The sequence below is a fragment of the Alosa alosa genome, chromosome 16 (genome assembly GCF_017589495.1).
Source record: "Alosa alosa isolate M-15738 ecotype Scorff River chromosome 16, AALO_Geno_1.1, whole genome shotgun sequence".
Taxonomy (NCBI): Eukaryota; Metazoa; Chordata; class Actinopteri; order Clupeiformes; family Clupeidae; genus Alosa; species Alosa alosa.
The window spans coordinates 5451793-5479102 of NC_063204.1; the positions used below are offsets into that span (position 1 = coordinate 5451793).

Below are 27310 nucleotides of genomic sequence, written 5' to 3' on the forward strand. Positions count from 1 at the left end.
TTTTTGGGGGCTTTTATGCCTTTAATTTGATAGATCTGGAAAGGACCACGGGTGGGAATCGAACCCCGTCGCCGGCACAGCCAGTTGGCGCGACCCCCCATTTTCAGACTTTTTCAGGTCTTCTCATCATTAGTGTGTGATAGTGCATCATGTACATTCCTGAGTTGATTGCCTGGAATACTAAATCCTTCTGAAAAGCTTCCTTTCTGGCCATACCCACACGCTTACTGTATTGGACACCCACACAGAGGAACCACATGAAAGGCTGCGCTTGCTGTCCCTTCATTCACCTGAAGCTGTTGCACAATGCTGCACAGGTACTATGACATGAATAACTATAGACCCTTTTAACAATAAAAACAAAAACAATGCTTGAACATTCTATTTGCTTCCCAATCTACTTCCTCTGCATTAAGATAACATATGGAATGTTAAAACAGAAGCCTTGTGGGGCCAACTATGATGCTGATAATGGAACTCTCTTGAAAGGGTCTATAGACCCTTTCATCAATAAAAACAAAAACAATGCTTGAACGTTCTATTTGGGCCCCAATCTACTTCCTCTACATTAAGATAACATATGGAATGTTAAAAAGGAAGTCTTGTGGGGCCAACTATGATGCTGATAATGGAACTCTCTTGAAAGGGTCCATACTGGCGGTTGTTCATAATAGTATTTGGTGAATGAGAGAATGTTCCTAACGTAGGGTTTGTCAAGCAATGTTTATTGAGTAGCCTGTTGCTACGAGCAGCAACTAAGCTGTTTACCTGGAATGCTACCACTGAATTGAATAACACATCATGACTCTACTGGAGGTTTTTTAATCTTCTCATGACACCAAATGTTACAGTTAGCTTGTTCAAGTTTCTCATCCACAATGTTGCAAGCAGCAGTAAAATGAGATCATGTCACTGTTCTTCAATTCTGAACTTCACATGGTAATAGTATGAACCATTTACAATTGAGCACAATTACACAACTGCTGAGTTTGAAGTGTGCCTCTGTGGGGTGTGGGTCATTCTAAAATGCAGATTATTGCTGTTGCTTAGCTTTTCTAAAGGGTGAAGTGATTTCACTTCATTCAATTCATGCAATCACTTACTTTACATACACTTTACATACACTTACTCTAAATTGCATTGCTTTATTTCATCAGGAGTGCACAGGGGAGGCTGTGTGGGGCTGCCTGCTCGTTGGTGGGCCTCCATGGGCTAGTCATCAAGCTGGACACTTTGAGGCATTTCCCCTCCTAATTTCCTATAGTTTTCCATCCTGTTTTTCTGAAAAAGGGGAGGTAATTTTGATCCAAGTTGTATTGTGTGCAGATCACTTTTGCAGATAGAAGAGGAGACCGGCCCAGTCCAAATAGAAGGAGACAGGAGATAGCACCCTCTCTCAGCTAATTATCACTCTCCCAGTCACACCCTTCAAGCCACAAGAGGTCATTCACAGGTCTTGCATTTGTAAGGAACACATACAGTACACATACAACTGAGTCATAAAACAGGATGGTTCAGCCTGATTGGTAAAGATTTAGAAGAAGTAGCACAGTGTTTGGTGATTTGTCTCTTCAGATTAAAAGTATTGGAGATCTCTCTTGTCTTGTCTCAAAGTCTTTGGTACTGTACATCTCCCTTATTCCTTACAACCACGTTGTAGTTGTAATGCTGTAAAAACATGGTGCACCAAAAGCTATGAAGCTATGACCAAAAGCTATGAAATTGCACTCCATAACAACAGAGCACATGACATCTTAGTGATGGCTCCTATAGGTCCCCTAATATTTTCACACTTCTACTGCTGAAACAAATCGAGATGTGTATTTACCATAAACTGCAAGAAGATTTGACATGATCCAGCTTAATTCCAACTGACATTTCTATTGCCACCTCATTTCTTTCAGATATTATTCACTTTTATCCTGATGAAAATGCACTATACTCAAAAGTGTGCCGACGCCACTGTGAATGATGGCATGGCAAATGTAATGTAAACTCCTGCTCGGCATGGCAATCGGTCCACAGCTAATCCTGTTTTCCAGCTTTTAGTGGGCTTTTACGCCTTGGAGGTGAAACCGAACCTGTCAGATCCACTCGACGGGCCTCGCATTGTGTCCTTGTTATGCATTAAGACTGTGCTGCTGCCAAAACTGACAGGCGCTGAAAGGTGAACCACACTCCAAACAACTTAGCCACCCCGAGATAACAAGGGGGAATGGGCTGCCGGAGTGAAAAGGTAGAAAAAGAAGAAGAAGAAGAAAGAAGACAACTGCCATTCATCTTCAAAAAATGAGATGGGGGGGAGCAATGTTTTCAATCAAGCAGAACCTAAAATGATAGCTTTCATGGACTGAAATACACATATACAGTACTCTGTGCTGAATGGGAGATGGAAAGAGAGAGAGAGAGAGAGAGAGAGAGAGAGAGAGAGTGTGTGTGTGTGTGTGTGTGTGTGTGTGTGTGTGTGCGTGTGTGTGTGTGTGCGTGCGTGTGTGTGTGAGAGAGGCGCTGGAGAGGATGAGAAAAAAATGGAAGTTCTGAAAGTATTTCCTGGAGATTTACATTTTTTTCCTGGAATCCAGAATGTATTGAATCTGTCCCTTACCTGATGAGCATACTGTATCAATACACTGGACTGTTTACCTTCGCCGCATGTCCACAGCTGTCCATCCAGATAAAGTGCCCAAACACTGATTGAACATGCCAGTTATGTACACAGGTGGATGCTTTGAACACTAAACTAGCCAATTGGACTAACAAATGGCTCACCCATTGCCATGTTTGTGGGGATATTTACTTAAAGCTGTTACTCGTTATTGTTAACTATGAAAGCAACATATTGAGATGGATATACTATATATAGTCCAGATAGGCATTCATCATGGAAGAGTAACAGAGTGAGAGAAAGAGAGAGAGAGAGAGAGAGAGAGAGAGAGTATACAGGCCTGTTTTGATTTATTGCTTGCAGTATTGCATTATTTCCTAAATATTTTCTTGACTAGACTGTGCTTATTTGCCGTGTGCTCTCAGCCAGCATTAAGGAATTCCATGTGGACGCTCTGTGCAATCTGAAGCTGTGAGCCACAGGCAACAGCCGCGCGCTGGCTGTGGAGTCTCTCCCCCCGTGGTGGGGCCTAGGTGTGATGCTGGAGTTGTGCAGGCAGCTGTTGCCTCTCATCTTGCGGCCCCTCCATCGCTCAAGCAGATATGGCTATCAAGCCGCCGGTGCCCCGGGGGCCGCGTGAGGCCGTGTGTCCGGCGCACGTTCCGTAACGGGTTTTGGCCAGAGAGGTGGGAAAAAAGCAACAGGGGTGACCACAGAGCTATCACATGATCCCTTCCATCCCAAATGCAGGACATTACTCACCCAGCTTGGCAGGCTACCCCCATCTGGGCCAAATGCATTAATAACCCCACAGAGCAAGAAAAGCTATGCTCCTATACCTGTTCAGAAGTGGAGATTAAAGGCCTTAACATATCCTGAATGTTGTCTTGGCAGGCTACCCCCATCTGGGCCAAATGCATTAATAACCTCATAGAGCAAGAGAAGCTATGCTCCCTTACCTGTGCATAAGCAGAAATCATCAGATCCTGAATGTTGTATTAAAAAGAAAACCCTAGCGCTCCTCAAAGGCCCTCCGACTCTGCTCTAAGCCCTTCAGTTCCCCCCTCTCCATCTCCTGTGCAGCCCTCTGGTCTACTCCCACCCCGAGCAGCCCCCCAGGCCAGCCTCGTGTGTCAGCCCTGGCTCCACACCTCTGATGAGGGAAGGTGTGAGGGCTCCTCGGGGACACGCCTGTGAATCATCTGCTAATCAAGACCTGATAAATTAATCTGCATTAATCGGGCATCCCCATAGCAATACCATTAGGATGTGTTGTTATTGCTGTTGCTGTTGTTGTTTTTTCCCCCCATACAGGTGATCTGTTGAGGCACGTACTCTAACCTGTCAATGTTGATTAAAAGGAAAATCCTGATAGAGTCGCAGAGCACCAGTGCTCGATAAGAAAATTACAAGGTGTGTGCCATGCTCCTAGTGTGCAGTGTTGGCTTATCAAAGGATCATTACAAACGATGTCTGCCGTGGTCAAGAGTGTGAAAAGAAGGATAAGGGAGGTGTGATGGCGGAGGTGTTGAATGTTATCAAGAAACGCCAGCACTTGACTCACAGTTTCTTGTCTCCGCCATCATGATATGCTGTGTGACCTTCCAAATGTTGCCTCCCTCGGTCTATTCTCCTGTGTACAGTTTTCAGAAAAATATAAATTACTTCATAATTGTTTTCTTTAGTCAACCAAGCAGGGATGAAATGATTAGGGATCCCAGGATCCCATAGTTGTGTCCTGCAAAAAAAGACAAATAATATCTAGGTCACAACAATCTTTTGAATCTCCTGCATGATCCTTTATGCGATGCATTACTAATATACATTACATTACATTACATTTGTGATACAAATTATACGTGTGAAGTGAAATGTAAACAAGAAAAACAAATGACATAGAAGTCTTTGCTATTCAAACTGGCTTATTGTGAGAAAAAACAATCTGACTGACAAGTTTCAGTGAAGAAGCTGTTAGTTTTTAAGACAAATTGCTTTTTTTTTGTAAATAGCTTCAGACAATTTGAAGGTGAGTCCATATTTCAATTTTCCACACATTAGTGGGCTTGAATAACAGGCTGAATCAGCGGAATTAACTTAAATCAACAAAGTTCCTCCTCAGCTTAAGTTTTATGCTGCCCCAAAATGGATTTTTATATAATGGAGAACCAGCCTGCTGCCCTGCTGGAAGACACTGGCCTAACAACAAAGGCCCTTAGCAAGATGTCAATACCGGTTAATATTTAATTCGACCCGATAATACATGGTTCTCTTTAAACAAAACCTCACTGTGCTGAATTTCAATGTAAAGCTCACTGCAAGGAAGCCTATTTATGGGAAAGTTTTGGTGACAAGGTTATCATGGTGAGTCAGATATTTCAACGTCTGCTGCATTATGTTGTTATGCAATGTTTGACACGTAAGGAAAACGTGCACAAAATAACCTGCAAAGCTTGTTTTATATCAAATGAAAACATGACATGAATACGGAATTATGACACACTGTGTTGTAATGGTGTAATGTTGTGTCATGCCTTATGAAAACATATATAATTATATGTTCCAAATGCAGTACAATTGGGCAAACTCTTGATGTTGCAATGTGTTGATAAAGACAGGATTGTCATACTACCAATACGCATTTTTAAACTTTTATTCACTTAAATCTCCAGTGTTAAAGCAACAAGAAAACATTTAGAATGTCCTTTGGTGGGATTTTATTACACTTTAGTATATATGTAAACTGATATTCTTTGATGCCAGCACTTTGCCAATACCGAGGAAACTCTGCACAACCTCAAGAAAGAAACAAAATAAAACAAAGAACTAAAAACAACAGAATGAAGAAAAACAAAACAAGCCAAAAACAAACAAAAATGCTTATTTTGCATTCCATCTACACCTTGGTCAAACACACAAACAAGTTGCCCTTGAACACAATTCCATAATAATACAAAAAAGTATATGTTCTACATTATCTTTGCTCTGTCAAGAAAATAACTTCTTTTTTCCATACAAAAATTAAATACACAGATGATTTTTTTTTCTTCCTCTTAGCATGTTATCTGCTTAAGTGAACACGCGCAGTGGCGACCACGGCCTCCGGTAACGCAGTGCCTTAAAAAGTTCAAATAAGCATACGGCTTGCTCATTGAATATACTCCTGGGGGTGAGACAGGAACAGGGCTGGGGAGGGTGTGGGGCAGGCTGTTACACATGTGCGTCACTAACATTGGACCAAGAATCAAACAAAACCAAAGCAAAACAATAAAAGAAAAAAGAAAAACATTGGAAATAAAAGAGAGAAAGTTAACAGGGGTTACAGAGTAACGTTCACAAAAGCACAGGTCAGTGACAGGTAGGGTCAGAGGGATGTACAAGTGGTAGCATGGAGATGGGAGGATGAAGAGAAAGAGAGGGGGCTAGAGAGAGTGAGAGAAAGGGAAAGAGAGAGAGAGAAGAGAAGAGAGGAAGGGGTGAATTTCTTTCTTTCTTTTTTTATTTTAATTTGTACTCGAGATCATGTGATAGTCTGGATGAAGTTCCCTAAATCCACAACGCACTGACAGCAAAGTATGCTGAAGTTTCATTGATGAGTCTGTTTTAGTTTTTTTTGCCCTTTTCTCCCTTTACTCATCTGTTTCTTTTTTTCTCCCAAATGTCCTTTCAAGCTGGACAGTCCTTTCAAGCTGGACAGTCACCATGGTTGTCAGGGTAGCCCTAAAGCTGTCCAAGCCAGCCCAGAAAACGTACCCCTAGCTGGGGTAGCAGCTGACTACTAGCGTGTTAGCTGTGTGCTGATTGCAGCTCCCGTCGCCACGGTGATCGAAAGGGGAATATTGGGTGAGTCCTCATCAGTTTCTCCCATCTTGATTGGGTTTGGGGGTGGGCTGTTGGCATAACAGGGGGCTGAGTGTCTGATATGGCTTAGTCCACTGGTCTCCGTTGAGTGAACAGTCTGCGCTTTGTGTAGCCTACGATCAGTTTGAAAATGTTTCACCGTCGCCACGATTTGTAAATGACAAATCGATTCTAGTACTCTGATCAATATTTTTCATATACTATATATATATTTTTTTTTTTTACATTAATGTTAATTAATCTTTATTCATCTAGCCATATAATGTCTTAGCTTCTGTCTTAGCATATATATATTTATATATATATAATACTATATATTCATTTATTTGTATTTTTTTTAAATCACTTCTTTACCAATTTCCTTGAAATTCTGGCACATTCCTTAATCAACAGCCATGTGGCCATGGGGAGCGAGGGCAAGGCCGAGGCAGCTGAGGGAGGTGGTGGGGGTTGGGGTTTGGGGCACAAGGCACGGGGCAGAGTCTAGCGCAGAGTTCATAAATCAGCTGGACGTCTCTCTGCTGGGCGCTCTCCGTTCTTTAGTCAGGTTTTGGGGGTGGGGGGGGTGGGGGTAGTTCAAGAGGCTTCATGGACGTTGTGGTGGCATTGGTGTCGGCGGCGGTGGTGGGTCGGTCAGATGGGGGTGGGGAGATTTGTGCACTGAGGAGGCGTGGTGGGGGTTGGTTGGTTGGTTGGTTGGTTGGGTGGGTGTCCTCGTCCTCATCCTCGGTCAGATGGAGGAGGACCAGCAGGCCTCTCCCAGGAGGATGGGCGCTAGGCTGAGGGCCAGCGCCAGCAGCAGGGACGCCAGGGGCGGGTGGAGGGCAGATGTGGACGGGGCGCCGGAATCGGGCCCGCTGCAGCCGCCAGCCTCGCCCTCACACTGGGCCTTCTCGCACAGAAGGCCGCTGAAGCCGGCTGGACACTGGCAGCGCAGGTTGTTCAGGCACACGCCGCCGTTCTGACAACGGAGCATCTCGTTGTCGCACACGCGGGCTGAGAGCGAGCGAGCGAGGGCGACAGAATCAAGACAGACAGGAAGAGAGAGAGACAGGCAAGACAGAGAGCGAGACAGACAGGAAGAGAGAGAGACAGGCAAGACAGAGAGCGAGACAGACAGGAAGAGAGAGACAGGCAAGACAGAGAGCGAGACAGACAGGAAGAGAGAGAGACAGGCAAGACAGAGAGCGAGACAGACAGGAAGAGAGAGAGACAGGCAAGACAGAGAGCGAGACAGACAGGAAGAGAGAGACAGGCAAGACAGAGAGCGAGACAGACAGGAAGAGAGAGAGACAGGCAAGACAGAGAGCGAGACAGACAGGAAGAGAGAGAGACAGGCAAGACAGAGAGCGAGACAGACAGGAAGAGAGAGAGACAGGCAAGACAGAGAGCGAGACAGACAGGAAGAGAGAGAGACAGGCAAGACAGAGAGCGAGACAGACAGGAAGAGAGAGACAGGCAAGACAGAGAGCGAGACAGACAGGAAGAGAGAGACAGGCAAGACAGAGAGCGAGACAGACAGGAAGAGAGAGAGACAGGCAAGACAGAGAGCGAGACAGACAGGCAAGACAGAGAGCGAGACAGACAGGAAGAGAGAGAGACAGGCAAGACAGAGAGCGAGACAGACACAAACAGAAAAATGAGACAAGAGGCAGAAAAACAAACAGGGGTGAGAACAGGCAGTGAGATCAGGCGTAACTTCCTTCACAATTTGTCAAAACACTAGTATAAACATCTTCCGTCGTAATGACTACTGTGAACATCTTACTGAGATTTACATTTTCAGAAAAGCCAAAACACTGACACTCAGTCAACACATAGCAGCTCTACTCACATTTCAGTGGCGGAAAAAGTATGAATACAGTTAAAATTGACAGAAATACATTCATTACTATGTAAAAGACAGTCTACGGCATTTGCATGGATTAAAACATTTATACCCATATAATGTAATTCCATTCCCAGTAGCCCAGTGATTTATCAAGGCTCCCCATCTGTTCATCTGTAAACTGCATTGTTGGAAGAGTTTCTGATCAAATGGAAAGGAGAGGCAGCTCTGCCAGACGAGCTCATCTACAGGCAACACGACTTCCCATTAAAATATCCAAATAATTGGGCCGTTTCTCTTCAGAAATTACCCCACAACATTATGTGGTTCTCTGCTCAAGTGCAAAATGAGGGCGTTTTGTGTTGGTATAAACTGTGGGCTGATGTTCAGTGCACCATCAAATGTGTTCGACAATGCTGAGACACTGAGGGAAATGGAGGAGGATCTAACTTTACTTCTCTGTCAAATGCAACGGTGAACACTCAACACTGACGCTGTCCTTTGGACTGCTGAGTGTGATCTATAAAATCACTTCAACATATAGTGTGTGTGTGTGTGTGTGTGCCTGCCCACTGGGCCTCTCCAAAACAAACGAGCCGACTTTAGAGAAGTTCGGAGCGTCTCCATACAGCACCAGGAGGGAGACTGTCAAGCAAGCTGCAGGCAAACAAACCTGAGCGCAAACTAACAAACAAACCAGATGAAGACAGAGGAAGAGAGGGAGAGGGGGGAAGGCACACACACACACACACACACACACACACACACACACACACACACACACACACACACACACACACACACACACACACACACACACCAACAAGAGCAGAACAGCAGCCATAGATCAAAAAGCCAAGCATCTGCCAATTCCAGAAAGCTTACACTTCAAGTTAAACTCTGTGGCTAGGTATTTAAAAAATGAATACTGCGGGAAATTAAATAAAATCTTGCATTAAAAACATGTGAGACATCGGTGGGCCTTGACCTGACAGAGAATATCATATGCTTACGGTTTTCTCACCTTGCTGTGCTGTTTGAGGGTGGTTGTTTTTTTGCAAACTCTTGTTTATTACCACATCTGTTCATGCACCTTACGGGCTATTTTGGGTGAGACACAACGCTAGGGACTGTGTGTGTGTGTGTGTGTGTGCGCGCGTGTGTGTGTGTGTGTGTGTGCGTGCGTGCGTGCGTGCGTGTGTGTGTGTGTGTGTGTTTGTGTAGTCATAACAGCAAACTTCACAGAGGGTTGCAGAGAGATGAGCATTTGGGGGACATCAGCTTCACCAAACAGCAACCAGCCAGTAATTCAGACTCTTGGGTTGAGGCCCCGTTTACAAGAAGGGAAGACGCAGATATTTCCCTGTGGTTTGGCCTCTCATTTACACGAAAAACCCCGTTTTTATCACAGAAAACGATTATTTCTAAAAACTCAGGCCAAAGTGGAGATTTCTGATAACGCCGGTAATGTGTTGTCGTGTCAACTGGGAGAAACGGGGTTTTAGGTTCTCAAACGTCACATTATGCGCCAGAAAATGCGTCATGTGAGCGCCTTAGGTTTACAGTTTGTTTGGCTACTGATCATGGATGCTATTAAGGTGGTACTCATTTGTACATTTGTGCAAAGGCTTTTGGCCTGTTTGCATTATCAAATACAGTTCAAACGAGAAATAGGAAGTGATTTGTTGCTGTTGCTATTTTTTTCAGGATTCTGATTGAAGCCAGTTTTTCAAAATATTTTTGTTCACTTTAGTGTGTAGTCAGTCATCATGACAGAGTTCAATCTAACAGCCATTTTGCCAGTTGGTCACAGCCATTAGGCTGGAGACAGATATCATTTTCATATGTGTTTTACAATTATTCCTCACTCTGTCTGGGAATACATTGGAATTGCCATCTCAGGAGTCACAGCGCAAGCAATCAGAGAATTGAATTAGACTGCCATGTTGGACTCCAGGGGTTCTGTTCTAACGATAACATGTCACCATAAATTACACATCAACTTCTCCTGTTCTGTCCGTTTTTATCATTTCATCATAATCCCTTTCCCCCATCTCTTTTACTGGCCTTTTGTAGGCACACTGCTATTTCTGCACAAATTAACCAGGCCTTTTTTTCTGGTTTTCCAAAAGGTCTTGTAAGATCACTCCCCACCATAAGTGTATTGATGAGGCTGCCAACCTCTCTAATGTTATTTTTGCCTAATAGGTAAAGCATCTTATTATTGCATTAAGCCAAGCTTTTTCAACTTGCTGCTAAAATGAGGAGGGGAAGATATTGATTGTGTTTGAATGGAGACATCAATACCAGCTGCTACCAAACTGATCAGAGAGGGAGAGAGAGAGAGAGAGGGAGGGAGAGAGAGAGAGAGAGAGAGAGAGAGAGAAGAGGGGTGAGACATTGTGTTAAAGGAAGAGGGTTGTGTATGTGTATGTGAGACCTTTTGAAATTAACTTGAGCCATTCACACCTACTCACCAACTCCTTAAGTCCCCCCTGACCAGACATCAGAGTGTGTTGAAAGAGAGTGTGTGGCTATTTTTGGACATTGTCTACCTCCCTTCATTCAGCCTCCACCTCCTTTTTTTCTCTTCCTTCTGCATCACATGTGTGATAGCCTCTACGTATAACAGTATATGTTTTTTACTGCATCACATGTGCCTCTATGTATAACAGTATATGTTTTTTACTGCATCACATGTGCCTCTATGTATAACAGTATATGTTTTTTACTGCATCACATGTGCCTCTATGTATAACAGTATATGTTTTTTACTGCATCACATGTGTGATAGCCTCTATGTATAACAGTATATGTTTTTTACTGCATAACATGTTGCATCACATGTGCCTCTATGTATAACAGTATATGTTTTTTACTGCATCACATGTGCCTCTATGTATAACAGTATATGTTTTTTACTGCATCACATGTGCCTCTATGTATAACAGTATATGTTTTTTACTGCATCACATGTGCCTCTACGTATGACAGTATATGTTTTTTACTGCATCACATGTGCCTCTATGTATGACAGTATATGTTTTTTACTGCATCACATGTGCCTCTATGTATAACAGTATATGTTTTTTACTGCATCACATGTGCCTCTATGTATAACAGTATATGGTTTTAACTGCATCACATGTGCCTCTATGTATAACAGTATATGGTTTTTACTGCATAACATGTTGCATCACATGTGCCTCTATGTATAACAGTATATGGTTTTAACTGCATCACATGTGCCTCTATGTATAACAGTATATGGTTTTAACTGCATCACATGTGCCTCTATGTATAACAGTATATGGTTTTTACTGCATCACATGTTGCATCACATGTGCCTCTATGTATAAAAGTATATGTTTTTTACTGCATCACATGTGCCTCTATGTATAACAGTATATGGTTTTTACTGCATCACATGTTGCATCACATGTGCCTCTATGTATAACAGTATCTGTTTTTTACTGAATCACATGTGCCTCTGTGTATAACAGTATATGTTTTTTACTGCATCACATGTGCCTCTATGTATAACAGTATATGTTTTTTACTGCATCACATGTGCCTCTATGTATAACAGTATATGTTTTTTACTGCATCACATGTGCCTCTATGTATAACAGTATATGTTTTTTACTGCATCACATGTGCCTCACGTGATGACAGTATATGTTTTTACTGCATCACATGTGCCTCATAATGATGACAGTATATGTTTTTTACTGCATCACATGTGCCTCTATGTATAACAGTATATGTTTTTTACTGCATCACATGTGCCTCTATGTATAACAGTATATGGTTTTAACTGCATACCCCCAATCTTGTTTCTCCCCATCAGTCTCTGACTGCACCCTGTAAAGGCGCTGAGGCTTTGAGAGTGGTGTGTGTGTGTGTGTGTGTGTGTGTGTGTGTGTGTGTGTGTGCATGTGTGTGTTAGCTTAGTGTGCGTGTTAGCCTTGTGTGTGTGTGTGTGTGTGTGTGTGTGTGTGTGTGTGTGTGTGTGTGTGTGTGTGTGTGTGTGTGTATGTGTGTGTGTGTGTGTGTGCTTGCATATTTGTGTGTGATTTATGGCACTGGGTTAGACTAACAACAACAACCATCCTTATTTCTCCCCAGAGAAGGACATGCAGAACACCTCGCACAGGCAGCTCCGCCCAAGCCCTCCCGCAGTATGTCTAACGTGGAACATCTGAAAACGGCACTCGGCTAGGTGCCTTTCACAAACACACAAACACACACACGCAGCAGATTTCAAAACAACTCTGCGCTCCGACTTGGACACACCACAGAGAAGGCGGGCGGCAGTGGGAGAGGAGCTTTTCAGCTTAATAAATGAGTAGGGAGGCGCGACTATATTTGGAGAGCAACCCAAAAGAAGGCCTTTTTTTAAGAGCCATCAGTGTGTGTCTGTGGTTAGGTTATGGTTTGCCATTCAGACACACAATACAACTCCCATATTCCATTTCTACATTGCGATGACCCCTTGTAGCTTCGGAATGATCAAGGCTTTGTTCACATTTTCACAACCACCCACCAACCCCCACCCCGCACACACACCTCAACTCCCTCCCCCCACCTTTACAATTTACTCACGTGTAAACAGAGAGAGAGAGAGAGAGAGGGAAATAAATTGCGTGCCTTATTGGGTTTACTTTTGATACGAGGGATAATATTTATTGAGAAACGCCGAGCGAACTAGGTGCTGCCTCCCAGAGAATAACAGGCTATTTGAGGAGAGATTTGAGTTTTTAATTACACACTGGAATCTGAATACTGATGGCGCCAAACGCATGGCGTCTCAGAAACTTCAGGGGGCAGAAAGGGAACACAAGGTTGAAAAGGAAGGAAGTTTTAGCAACTCGAAAAGCTCTTTGAGGCAGCTGTTCTTTGAATTGTCATTCCAGTGTCCTTCTACGTCTACCATGAACAAGACAGCTACAATAGGAGTCTTTATCAAATGAGATTAGACAGACTGGTCGTCACTGTCCACTTGTATGTTTGCAAATTTTTAGTTTTATGTTATCTTCTTTCTCTGCTATACGTCTTCTTTGAGAGCACCACATGGCAATGAAATATTAATCTGCTCTTATCCACTGTTCATGGGCCTGGATGGGTTTTCTGCTTTCAAGTTTGTTTTGTTTTGTCTTTCACTGGAGTCACAGTCATGTTGTCTCATAAACTCAGCTGGGCTCCACGAACATCCAACCCCAGTTCAGCATATCTCTCAGGGGCTCTGTGTTCAAGAATGACCTCAACCTATCCATCCCTCAAGGATTCATACTCACTAGCATGCTGTTTTCCCCCCTCTCTCTGTCTCTCCATCTTGCACTCTCCAACTGTATTTCTTGCTCAGTCAGTCTCTTCTCTTTCTTTTGTTCTTAGTGGATTTGTGTGTGTGTGTGTGTGTGTGTGTGTGTGTGTGCGCGCGTGTGTGTACGTGTGTGTGTGTGCACGTGTGTGTGCGCTTGTCTGTTCCATTCGCACTATTCCTGACGACACACACCATCATAACTGTGCAACACAATGAGACAGCATGTGTCCGCACTCTACCACCACTACCAGAAGAAGAGAGAAAAACACAGACCTGCTACATAATTAAAAACACTGAATTTCCAAAGCAGTCAAAAACCATCCACAATATTTACCCTGTAGATTATGCACCCCAAATGAAAACAAAACAAAACACAAATAACAAAATCAAACTGCATGCACTGTTCAGCACTGGCATGTACCCCCAGCGTTAGGGCTGATGGCATGCTGATATGTCCGTGATGCCACTCGCCACTGGCATGGGGGAGAAGAAGGGTGGGGAACGCTTTCAAACAGCCAAGATGGCAGACGGCTTGAATCAGGCACCACAAACAGCCCCCTCAACCCCTCAGTGAGCACCATACCGCCACCAGCTCCCAACATGCTGCAGGCTGCAAATATTAGCTCAGCTGCTCAGCTGTTCTCTCTCTCTGTCTCACTCTCTCTCTCTCATTTATCTATCTATTCTGTTTTTCCCCATTTTCTTTGCCATTGTTTGTTTTTTTCTCTCGCTCGTGCGAAGCTGCTGCCTGGCAATTTCTAGAATAATGGGCATAAAAATACATCAGCCACATGCAGGTTTGCGTCCAAGTACCCCTCCCAAAAAAACCCAGACGCCCTCCACACATAGAGCAACGAGCATGTAGGGAAGAGAGGTAGGCATGAAATCTCCAAACAGTAATCAAAAGCTCTATTGGGGACATGCTTGCAAAGTTCAAGCGGTGGGAACTTTTTCTTTTTGGCAGAAGTGTAGCCGTTGTTGTGCAGACTTTGTGCAGTTTCGCCCGTCTGTGTAGCGCGAGGTCACTCACACCTGCTGGGGCAGGCGCTCAGCAGCTTCTCATGCCTGCAGGGCCAAAGCTGGAGCAGCCGTGGAGACACACAAAGAGGAGGAGGGGAGGAGGAGAGCAAATGCAAGAGAAAAGAGGTGAGAGAGAGAGAGAGAGAGAGAGAGAGAGAGAGATGGGAGGGAGGGAGAAGAGGAAAAGAGGCAAGGCCAGTGCAGGGGGCCAGCAGCTGCAGAGGGAGAGAGGGATGGACAGAGAGAGAGAGAAAGAGAGAGGTATGGAGGAGTAGAGGAAAGATAGAGGCTAGCTGGAGAGAAAAGGGGGTTGGGTGGAGGTTCTACTTACATTTGCAGCCATTGTCCCACAAATATCCCGGCAGACATTCGTGGCACTTAGGCCCTGTCGCTCCCTCCTTACACTTACAAAATCCTGTGTCATTACAGCGATCACTGTCTGAGCCAAAGGGATTACAATTACAGTCTGTAGAAACAAGACATACACACACACAGGCGCTGGAGTCGGGGGCACAACATACAAGCCTCACAAAAGCAACGTCCTTAAATATAAATGATGCCCTTCTACATTTCTTTTTATGCTTTTGTCCATACCAAACTAGGTTTTCAGGACACAATCGTTCTCTTTTTTTTTTTATAGCAAGATATAGCCAAGTAGAGACTTCAAAGAGTATGTGGAATATACATACACATCCATATTAGTACAACAACAGTACAGCTACTGTAACCATGATGCTACCATTTCAAAGGGGAATTGATGCAATGATGAGAAAATGGATGGTCCAATGCCAACTGGAAGCAGATGGGCACTATAACATGATCCTGGACATTAGAGAAAGCAAATGACAAGGACAATGAATGAGAGTGTGATGACTAGCGTTGTGTGTATCTGTCGAAGACCATCACTCAAGGAGTAATGTTGTGTAGAGAAGGAGAGCAAAATGGATTCTAAGTATGAATGAGAAAGGTCAACAGGAAGTGGTGTGTGGGGTGTGCTTGTGTTACCGCATGGCCTGTGAGCTCAGTGGAACGTGGACACAGGCATGGCTGGAGAGGTGGGGCTGCTTCATTATATAAGACAAACTTCAGATGAGAGGGTGCTGAAGGAGGGAAGATTTGGGCACACATGATGTCTGGCTCTGTTTCTGATATGGACCAGAAACAGAACTGCCAATCATTCCTTTTGAAATGGGTCTCTAGGACGAACACAACATACCAAACAACCAACCAAACACCAATGCTAAGATATTCGACACCTAAAAAAAAGTACAGCAATGAAACAATTACCTCTCTGTAGAGAACTTCAAAACCACACAGTGCCTGAACTTCCAATTATATAAGCATGGCTTGGCATTAGTTCCACTGCACAGTATGAGCGGTGCTGTTTGTGTGTGTGTTCTCTTTCAAATCCTACAAAAGGAACAAAGAGACTGCGCTCACTTTTGAAATCCCATCAGCCTAATGTAGCGATTCAGAGCATGACTACCATGCGCAACGCACTGAGGCTCTGCCAGCTTTTATTTATTCCCTGTCACCTTTCCACGATGGGAACAAAATAAAATGCACACCCACGTGCCTTGTGAGACTTCACCTCCGGTCACGTGACGCTACCATGAGACGCTGCCATGACGACTGGCAAGTGGAGGAGGGGTGACGGGGAGGTTAGCGAGTGTGACCTCGCACCCCCTGGCAGAGGTGCTAGCGGCCACTGTGACAGGAAGTGACATATGCGCCATGCCACACCTTTCGCCTGCCCGTGCCAACTCGGCTCGGTGCCCTCCGAGGAGCGTGCTGTGGCAGACGTCTCTTCTGGCTCGGCAGAACACCTGCTACTGCTCTCTTCACCTCTCTTTCCGCCTCTCTTTCCCCTCTCTCTCTCTCTCCACATCTCTCTCTCTCTCTCTCCACATCTCTCTCTCTCTCTCTCACTCTCCACATCTCTCTCTCTCTCTATCCATCGATCTTTCTCTTTTACTATTTGTCTTTCAGTCTTTCAATCTCGTTCATCTTCTCTGTGCGGTCCGCTCTTCTCTTCTGTCCTTTTTCATCTTCCGTGTTTTCTACCTGACCTTCTTTCTTCATACCATCCGTCATCTCTGAAATTCTCTCTCTCTTCTCCTCCTCTGCATATCCATCCTTCCTTCCCCTCTCTCCTTCGCAGCCTCCCCCACAACCCCACTCTCAGACTGTCTCTCTCCATTTCTCTTCTCACTTCTTCCTCCCCTGTTATATTTCTCACTCCTTTTCTCACACTTCCCATGTCTCCCCTACGTGCTCCGAGGGGAGAGAGAAAGATGGACTACCAACAGGTGAGTCTTGTAAAGGCCGATAACGGTCAAAAAGGGTGGAATATGCTGTGCCGCTTCAAAGCTGCATCCAGTTGATCATTTTTCAAACACTTCGTTTCTAAACATCAGACATTGAGAAGTTAGACAGGTTGATTGTTTAAAATGCAATATGTACTACAAGAAAATCTGGGATCTGTCCTCAATCTTTGCTGAGATCAATCATATTTTCTATAGTCCATATGTGATGAAAAAGCCTTATAAACTTGATAACTGATCAGGTCACACTGATGTTATTGCTGCTAATGTTATTGTTATCACTTGATATTTCAAGATGCAGCCTCTGTTTATACAGCTGAATTAGATATAAGTTTGATACGACAGCAAAAAAAAACCAATATGAAGTGGATGTGGAAAAAGTCAGAGGTTTCGTATATTGAAACCCTCTACTAGACTGAACCGCATTCAACCTTTCTTTGAGGCTTCAAGTGAATCTTGAATGACAACTCAATATGTGCAGAACGTTCCATAGTCATGGTTGCTAGGTTACGGGGACGCTGGCGCAGACTCACGCCGCTCCGTCTGGCATCATGTTTTTGTTTGTTTTGCGTAATGTTCCGTAATTTTATGTAATGTTCTGTTATTTTTTTTTTATTTATTTGTCAAGTTAAATGTTTTCACCTTTATTTACGTTATTTTTCGATAGTTTTGTGTTATTCTTGGTCCTTTTTTCTGGCTGATAACTAACGGTAACGTTAGTTTCTATTCTACTGGGCTGATGAGCTTGCCTTGACTAGAAGCTAGCCGCCCCTCTTCCATCTGACGCTGCACATCCTCTGTCTGGACCCGTCTGGACGGAAAGATTGCTCAGGGCAATGGGCCTACTTCTGAGAGAGATCTGCAGCTGCCACGACCACCGAAGCTGCGGGCTGACCTGCGAGCTGCCATAACCTTAACGATTGCCTCTGACGCTGGGTGCCTGCAGTCTGGATTGAGTGCTGACGGGGGAGCTCTGATGGCGAATGCTGGGAGCCATGAAGCAACAAACGCCTTGCTAAAGCCACCGAGCTGCTGATCAGCAGGAAGATCGCCCATCATGACTTCAGACTGTTGTTCTTCCGTGCTCTGCTTCCAGACTGCCAATAAATTCTCTGAGTTGGTCAGTGAAAGAACTTTGTTGGTCTTGCATTGGCAGTTTCACGCTGGTCATCATTGCCCTTGGACTTTTTTCAGCTGGTTGGAAATTGGACTAATCTTAACATGATTATTATTATTTTATTTATTTATTTTCAATTTGCTGTGTTGTTTGTCTTGTATGTCTTAGTGTCACAGGAACGCTGATGACTACGCCAGCTCGTCCGCATCTTTTGTGTTTGTTATTTTTTAAATGTGGTGTCAACGCTGATGATTCACGCCCCGCCTGGCATTTTTTGTCTTATTGTCTTTTGTTTTTGTCAATGTCTTGTATGTGGAGCTTGGGTTGCACTTTGTGCATGTTAAATGCACTATACTAAATAAAACTGACTTGACTTGACTTGACTAGTCAACATGACATTTATGCAGGTTGTATTTTTCTCTTGTGGTTGAAGGAATTCATTTTTTTAAATTCTCTCACTTATATTAACATTCCTTCATCCAGGGGAGACACAGATAACTGTGTGTGTGTGCGTGTGTGTATATGTATGTGTGTGTGTGTGTGTGTGTGTGTGTCTAAGTGCTACAACTGACAGGTCCAAGGAGCAAACAGGGAAGATCGTGAGGAGAAAAGAACAAACAGACAGATGGGCCTGGCGAAGGGCGGCTGGACAGATGAATGGATGACCGATGGAGTGATGGGCGGAGGTGGGCGTGAGCGTGTGGTAATCGATGGTGAGATGATGAGCGTGAGATGAGGGTGTATGTATGTGTGTGTGCACGTGTGTGCGCGTAATGCAGGTGAACGTGTGCAAGCAGCAGAGAGTCAAGTGATGACAGCGGCTCAAAGGGGTGAGGGTGGATGTTGGGGGATGAGGGGAAATGGACGCTGGGGGTGAGGTGGAGTGAGGGGACTGACCTATGCACACATTCTCGTCCTCGAGCTCAGCTGAGGCATTGCGGTGGAAACCCTGCTTGCACAACTGGCAATGCTGTCCCCTGGTGTTGTGCTTGCACCCCACGCATATGACCGTGTTTAGCAGCTCGATGTAGCTGCACCGGTTGGCGTGGTTGAAACACTCGCAGTCTTGCAAAGGGGAAGGAGAGGAATCAGGGAGGGGGTGGAGGGAGGGAGGGATGGGGGGCAGAGGAGAGAGACGTGTCCTGCGTTCAGGCCATATGTGTCATTCATAGGCAGTATGTGCGTGTGATGGTGTCTGCATGTGGTCCAACAAGGCAGGTCAGACGGATTTGTTCTTGTTAAGTCACGACATGCAAGGTTAGTATGGTTTGGGAAGGCGATAAGAGTGAGAGAGTGTGAGAGAGAGAGATAGAGTGAGAGAGAGAGAAGGGAGAAAGAGAGAGAGGGAGGAAGTGAGAGTGAGTTGGAGAGTGATCGAGAAAGAGAGAGAGAGAGAGAGAGAGAGAGAGAGAGAGAGAGAGAGAGAGAGGGGTGTGAGGTGAGCTGCAGCCGAACTCTGCCACATCCAGCCCAGCCGTGTTAGATGTCAGATCACCTTGGAGACTCATGGAGAAAGCATGTTATAGAGAGAGAGAGAGAGAGAGAGAGAGGGGAGAGAGAGAGAGAAACACCACAATGCATGGGAGGAGGAAGGAGAGCGAGAGAGGACACTGTCCACGTGGTGGAGAGAGAGAAGCCAGAGCAGCAGAGACAAACGCCACACAGGAAAGACCAGACAAGGAGGTCAGATGACGAGCAGACGTAAGTTTCAAACGTGGCGAGGACCTGAGGTCTCCGCCGTTTGAAACTTACATCGGTGGCACACCACACCTTTCTCTCATGAGGCCGGTCGGCCTGATTTCAGCTGACGAGGAAGATGAGAGAGGGACGCTGAAGGGGAGAGAAAAGGAGCTGGAACTTGACTAGCGTAGTGGACGATCAGTGCTAACCCTCAGCATGTGTCAAAGACTGGACCTGCTGACCTACACTGACTTAAACTGACCGTTAAACAGGGTATGGACACGTACAGTACTGTATGAATATGAATTCAGATGCAGATTTGAGACGTGATGTGAATGTAACCCGATGAGTGGATGGGCTGAACATAAAGCAGCAGTGATAACGATAAACATGGAGAGAAATCAAATGGAAAGAGAAAGACAAAAAATATATCATCCACTGCCTCCCCATGTGAGTCCAGTTGGATTTAGCCGTGTGAGTCAAGTTGGATTGTGCCGTGGTCAAGGATGACTACTTCCCAAAGCCTGGTGTGGAGCGCGGCCATCTGAGTCCCAAAAGCTCAGTCTTGGACACGCTGTCATGCTGACGTGTGGAGATTGAGAAGCAGAGTAGAGTAGTGTAGTGTAGTGTAGTGTAATGTAGTGCAGTGTAGTGCAGTGCAGTGCAGTGTAGTGTAGTGTAGTGTAGTGTAGAGTAGAGTAATGTAGTGTAGTGTAGTGTAGTGTAGTGTAATGTAGTGCAGTGTAGTGCAGTGTAGTGTAGTGTAGTGTAGTGCAGTGTAGTGTAGTGTAGTGTAGTGTAGTGTAGTGCTTCTCACTCTCTCTTTCTGTGTGTGTGTGTGTGTGTGTGTGTGTGTGTGTGTGTGTGTGTGAGCGCGTGTGTACAGTGTGTGTCGGTAGGAGTGAACGGACAGTGCTTGTCTTGTGTCACAGTCTAACAGATGTCTATCCTTAGAAGGTTGTGTGTGTGTGTGTGTGTGTGGTGTGGGGTGGGGGGGGGGATTTTAATTACTTAGATGTGGATTGAGGTCAAGCCTCATCAACCCCAACCCCTTTTAGCTCCTTAACCACTTCAGAAAAAAAGACTTGTCTCTGCAACGCCTTCACAGCTGCGCTGGACAGAGGGCTGGACGCTGCGGCCAACACTGGTATATCAGTTAGTCTTTTACTTTAAAAATGGTCTAAAAACCTTTAGTCAGATGGTCACTCTGGACTGGACAACTGGACACTGGCATGTACTACAGTATGTCTATGCGGTCCACCGCTATTGCTGTTTATACACTGCAACAATAAAACCTTCCAAAAAGGTGACCTTCATGGTTGACCAAATCCTGAGCAATCCTTCCGATTTGAACAAAGACACACACAAAATCGCCCCGTGTTAGATACGGCCAAAAAGACATCTGAGGGACACTGTGGATTAGTAGTGGGGTTGAAAGAAGGCTTAACGTTAGGGGGGGTCCTACGACACACAAGGATCGTTCCAGATTCATACAGTGGGGAGAGACGCTGGACACCACAGGCAGAGACAGAGGGTGTGGACGTAGGGGTGTGGACGGAACACTGTATGAATCGCAGAAGTCCTACCTCTCTTGTTGTTTGCAACTTGGACTGAGGGGACAGTTGACAAAGAAACTTGCGGAGCTACTGGACAAATCAAAGGAAACAAATAAAAAGAGATTGAGACTGAGACTTGAGACTTGAGATTGAGACTTGAGACTTGTTTTTATAAAGAAAGCTGAACGTAAGTGATGTGATTCTACATCCAACTCCTGTGAAGTGGAGTGGGGCGGATGAGCATTTAAAGTGCAGATACTATGAGCGCACATGAAGAAAATGACATTTCTGTTCGTGCTTTGTCGAGTCGTGTCTTAGCTTTCAAGTTTTGGCTTCAAAACAAGTTTAAAAAAATTATAAATAGAAACACACTGGGTCGTTTTCAGTACATCGCCATGTCAGGACCTCACTTTGTCTAATTTAGTCAGCAAGCAGCGATCACACCCTTTTATGCTCCAAGTCACGAAACACTGTCACGACAATGCCATTACATGCGCCCAGAGGCACAGACAACCCGCTCCCTTACTGGTTTAATGACAAACTTTGAAGTGTGAGGGGTATGCATGACTGGCTCTTCACTGCAGCTAGGCGGCCCCCACTGGGACACAGAAGGCTTTAGCTGTTCCTGCAGCAGCCACCCGTGGCGTTCTCCCATTCTCACAGCCTCACTCCAAGTACCCAGCTCCAACTGGCCAAAACCTGCTCTTACTCCACCCACCCCTTCTCCCACCAGCCAAGCTAGCCACATCTCTGTGATCTGATAAACCTGTTTGGAATTATTCTTTCACCATCAATGCATTTTAGCCATTGAATTCATTAATGTTCTTTTTTTTTCTATTTGACATGACAAGCCTTAATATCTTGGGAGCTGTTTAAATAAGGTGCCCCCCTCCCCACCACCATGTCTTCTGTTTCCCCCACTCCATATCCCTGTCAGCTACTGCTTATGCACCGCGGACTATCTGGAGAATGCCTGAACTCAGTCTGTGTGGAGGGAGAGAGGGAGAATGCCTGAACTCAGTCTGTGTGGAGGGAGAGAGGGAGAATGCCTGAACTCAGTCTGTGTGGAGGGAGAGAGGGAGAATGCCTGAACTCAATCTGTGTGGAGGGAGAGAGGGAGAAAGAAAAGAAAAAAAACTTAGTGAAAGCCCTGGGCAGCTTCCCACATCCCGGGACAGGATTCCCAATCCCTGAGAGTGTCACGGCTAATTAGAATGAGGGGATAATCAGAGGGATACTGGCTGCCATGGGTAGGGCTGTGTGTGCTAGCTGGCTGGCTGGATTTTGGATGGGGGGTGAGGGGCTGTATTTGGGCCACTGTGCAGGCTGGGGGCACTGCGGGGACTATGAAGCAGATTGTAAAGGAGATGCAGAGTGCGGAACCTTGGTAGAGCTGCTGGGTGCACAGGGAAGGATAAAACTCCAGAGTCTTCCAGAGCAGTAATACAACTGGACAGAAACTAGGAGCTAAAGCAGTTTGAGTTATACTCCTTTGTAGTTACCTTCCATTGGATCAGAGGAATACCGTATTTCAAACAAGTCATTAAAAAAAGAAGGCTATTTCCATTGCCCAGATTCTGTGTATGGGGCAGATGGGGTTAAAGAGATTTCATCTGAGTTTGAAGTGTATCCTACCTTGATTTCGGTTAGCAACCCCTAGGGACGAGACATTCTGGCGAACTGCATGCAATCGGGAGAAACCATGAGTTATTAGGATGCACTTTTTTTGGAGTTTTGCTGCACATCAGATGCATTAGGGTAAGAATCATGTCTAGAAAAAGGCTGGACGTGTGGACATAGAAGACATCTAGACAAAAAAAAAACACCTCTGGCTTGGGGCTTGACGCATAACTCTCTTGCACGACGGGTGACTGCCAAGCCGGGACAGAGAAACGAGCAATAGATGCAGGCCACCCAAGAGCAGTAGCACACGGCTCCAGACATTGTATGTAATTGTGCAGTTCCATGTCTTAACTAACGTTCTCTCAGCATAGATGGTAATGATAGCAAAGCAAAAAACACAAATGGGACACAAGAGATGGCCAGAGTGTTCTAATGGCTAATGTGTACCGGCCATCACCGACATCTTTTTATGGCTCTATTTCCACCATTCTTTACACACACATGCAGTGCTGTGTATATGTTGATCTAGGGCTGTTGGGAGATGTCTGTTCAATCCATCAAATTGATTATTCAATCAATATCTAATTACAGTGTATTTCTAGGAGGAGAATAACAATGAATTAATAATGTGGGATGCTGCGAATAGGGAGGGAAATGACTGATTGTGAAGCATAACCTCATAATTACATACAATTCTTTATTTCCTTTGCAGGGAAATAATGTTGTGGTGGTGGTGGTGGTGGTGGGGGTGGAGTTGCCAGCTGTTGTGGTGGTGGAGAAGGGGATGCATTGGTTGGTGAAATGGTGCTGTGTCAAGCAAAAGCAGATTTTCCGCTCCTCTAAAAAACTGCCCCCTCCTCTACCCGCCTCCCATGTCCTGTAGCCTGCGGTCCGCTGCTCTGTTCTGTGAATGACCGCCGTGGGTTTGAATGGCTGGGGATGGGTGTAAGGCCATGAGGTCGGACGGATAATGAAGTTCAATCACATGAGTTTGTTGTCCCTCACTCTCTCAAGAGGGGTGGTGAGGGCAGGGTGCATGCACACAGGCACACATGAACATACCAAACACAGAGGATACATTCAAAAAAGAACCGATTCACTGGCCTCATTTCTCATTCTTTTGTGACTTGTGATTGTGTGATCTTTATTGTGTTCTTGTGTTTGCAGAAAGTATTTTCTAGATGTATAATAAGAATTGTGAAGTTCATATTCTAAAACCATAGTCCTACACAAAATCGGGGTGTGTTTTCAGATCAAGCTCCATGAACCAGAAAAGAAATGAACAAATAAAGAATAATTGATGAAATTAAAGACGTGATGCCCTGCGATTCAGACGTTATATACACAGCGATTAGCGACGGAAATGGGGCTGCATATTAAGTTGGGGAAATGGAGCACTGGTAACCAACAGGATGCAGAAAGGACTCACTTTGCCATTGTGCTTTAGCTGTGGGAGAACAGCTTTGCAAGGAACACCCAGAATTCCAGTTGACAAGACAACCAGGTGTCCGCTGTAACAGGACAACACCACATGGGGCTGTTGTCATGTACATTCTCTTTCCACACATAGACACCAGACGTAATGAGCCAAAATATAATAAAGACGATTAATTGATTGATTAGATCTGATATTTATCACATCTGTTTAGTTTTAATCATTTTTGTTGAGGGGGGAGATTCGGGGATATGAGCACCCAAATGAGAAATGACAGATTTTAATCAATGCCATTCCCATAATGAAATGCGATATCATGCTGGCAGAATGGTATTTTAAAATATTAATTTTGCCTTAATGTCTGCATTAGGCAATTCTGTCTGACTTAATAAACTTGAAATAGAATTGAGAGAAGTCAATAAGGAATTCAATTACCCTCAGACAGCAATAGAGAGGAAAAGCTACAGCGCTCTCTTTTTCCCCCTACCCTGGGTGTTCCCCTCAAGGTCTGTGTGAATTTGCAAGACGTTTCCTCCAGATGCATCCAAAAAAGAAATGTGCTGTCCACTTTCTTCAGGTGTTAGGTTTCATGATTTTGATGCCCCTTCCTCTGGAAATCCACTTTTGAAGATTTATGAAGAGTGAATGGGAATAGAATCTTTATGGGGTTTTGGGGGATGGTGCGGGGTGTTTTCCCTTGGCAAGAGATTGCATCTGGAGATTACCCTGCTGTATTTCACTACTACTGCACTATCGTCCAAATACTTACAAAAATGTGGCTTTAAGAAAGCAGAATAGTTCAGTCAGTCCTTCCTGAGAAGTAGACAAGGACATGCAGCAATGTCGATTCTTCCGTGTAGGTCAGGGGTGTGAATGATTGAGTGATGTAGGGTAGGCTAGTGAGGTAATTGACTAAAATTTGTAATGGGCGTGCAGCTCTAATATGGCACAGCAAAGCACAGCACAGTACAGCATAGCAAAGCTCACATGCACAGGCCACAGGACATAATACTCAGCAAGGCAACGGAGGCAGGGAAGGTAGAGAGCACTTGGTCTTGGTGTTCGTTTCTGACTTCTGACTGCAACCCTTTCTCATACTGTAGATGTGTGACCAAAAAAAAAATGCTGCAAAAAGGGGAGAATTGTGGAAAATACCAGATTAACCTCAATTTTTACTTCTGTCAGAGTGTGACCTCTGGGTCAACGTAAAATGTCACAAGAAATCTACAAGAGAGGAAAGGACATCTTTGGTGTCTTTGCTATATGATTTTTGTTCTGGCTCTGTTAGCGCCCTCGCAGCAAAGACTACATGCTGGCTGCACAGCCTGTCATATGCGAGTAGACACACTGAGGAACAAGACAGGAAATGAAGTCGGCATTCCACTGCACTTTGACTCGTTCAATATTTCTGCCGCTTCGTATTTTCTCCCTCTTTTCCTGTCGAGCCTCCCCATCGCGGAGAGTCTGCATTCCGGAGGCCTCTGGCCGCTGCTGATAATAGGCAGAGCATCGCTCATATTAAATGACCTTTCCAGCATTATACAGGGGGAGAGGTCTCCAACTTCAATAAGCCAGTGCGGCATTTATTTATAATGCATACAGAAATGCGGAAAAAATAATAAAATATAATAAAATATAATGAAAAAAAAAAGAAAAAAAAAAAAAACAATAGGCAGTTTAGCATGCACACATCAGCCTTGGCTGTCGTTTCTGAATGCGAATTAGAACGCCCACACAACCGGCAGTTGGCCCGCGAGCTATGTGGGTGTTTGTTTGGAAACTGAAATGAACTAGCAGCTAATTAATGTTTCCAATTCAATTACAGGTGATCTCTTACTTTGTGAACTAACTGAAGGGTTACACCAGCCAGAAATGAACACTTAGCACCAAGTGGACTTGTGGGACAAAAAGAGTAAAGCCAAGCTTCAGTGGTTTGTTTGTTATTGTCTTGTATTAAAGTACTTACTAACTGGACCAATATTATTTGGAACACCTAAAAGAGAGGGAGACAAAAGAAGAGAAACATGGTCAGTGATCATCATCATTATCCTTCATCATTCAGTGACAAGACATTACATGATGTTTACTCAGACGAATACATGTACAAACATTACACAGATGGATTCAATCATATTGTAAAGATGCTACATCACTGGGGAAATCTGCGGTGGCTGAGATCAATCATGTTTTCTAATGCACCATTTGCAGCTGTCATGCCGTTCTGTGTACAAGGCATCCAACTGTGAGTGTACAGCTAAATAGTCAACGGCACAGCACACAAAGACAGGCTGACGCGCATTTTAAGGCAAATCTGCATGTGTGAGGGAAATTTGCAGGGCGTTGGGAGCCACGACTTCCATATGGACTCCAATTTTTTTTTCTGACCGCGCGGCCGGCCTGTTACACAAGCAGTAGCAGGGCGAAAGATGTGCTGATGGTTTGTGAAAAGTGTCCTCGGCTCAGCTAATTTGCGGGTTTTGGAGGCGCACGCCTCTCAGCGTGTCAAACCACACGAGGGCCGTGTACAGGAAACACGGAACAAAGCCTGACAACAGCAGAAAAAAAAAGGCACAAGTAAATAAGTAAGTGGGCGTCCACATGCAGTACATAAGGGGAATAAAGAGAGGAATGACAGCCTCTGAGGCCAAAGCGTCACCCTCACACCCATCCGTCCTCATTTTCTCAGCGTCGCCTTTATCTCACTTTTTTGTAAACTTTATCTTGCCTGTTCTTCATATCCATAACTCTCTCTCTCTCTCTCTCTCTCTCTTTCTCTCGCCCACATCCTTTCTCAGTGAGGAGACTCTGCCTTGGCACCCAGCCATCATCAAACAGCCCAAGCGGCCCACTGCGCTTAGGGTGCCTGGAGGATTTCCTCGCCATGTTGGATCTGGAGCAGCAGTGGGGGGGAGCCTCCATGGGCCCCCGGCAGCAGAGATGG

At 44.8% G+C, this 27310-nt stretch overlaps 1 protein-coding gene across 7 annotated transcripts in view; it reads right to left on the reverse strand.

The window, feature by feature from the left end:
• Positions 1-5239: 5239 nt before the first annotated feature.
• ntng1a (netrin g1a) overlaps positions 5240-27310 on the reverse strand; it is a 101976-nt gene continuing 79905 nt past the window's right edge. For 2 of the 7 annotated variants that reach the window (XM_048266105.1, XM_048266106.1), the window contains exons 5-8: positions 26336-26362; positions 18973-19140; positions 14966-15100; positions 5240-7459 (exon numbers count right to left, since the gene is read on the reverse strand). In XM_048266105.1, the coding sequence (XP_048122062.1) occupies positions 7194-7459; positions 14966-15100; positions 18973-19140; positions 26336-26362 (596 nt within the window). In that variant the 3' untranslated portion in view covers positions 5240-7193. Of the gene's footprint in view, positions 7460-14965; positions 15101-18972; positions 19141-20961; positions 21402-22946; positions 22992-26335; positions 26363-27310 lie in introns of those variants that run through there. The other 5 variants (XM_048266108.1, XM_048266107.1, XM_048266109.1 and 2 more) reach the window with 5 other exon arrangements.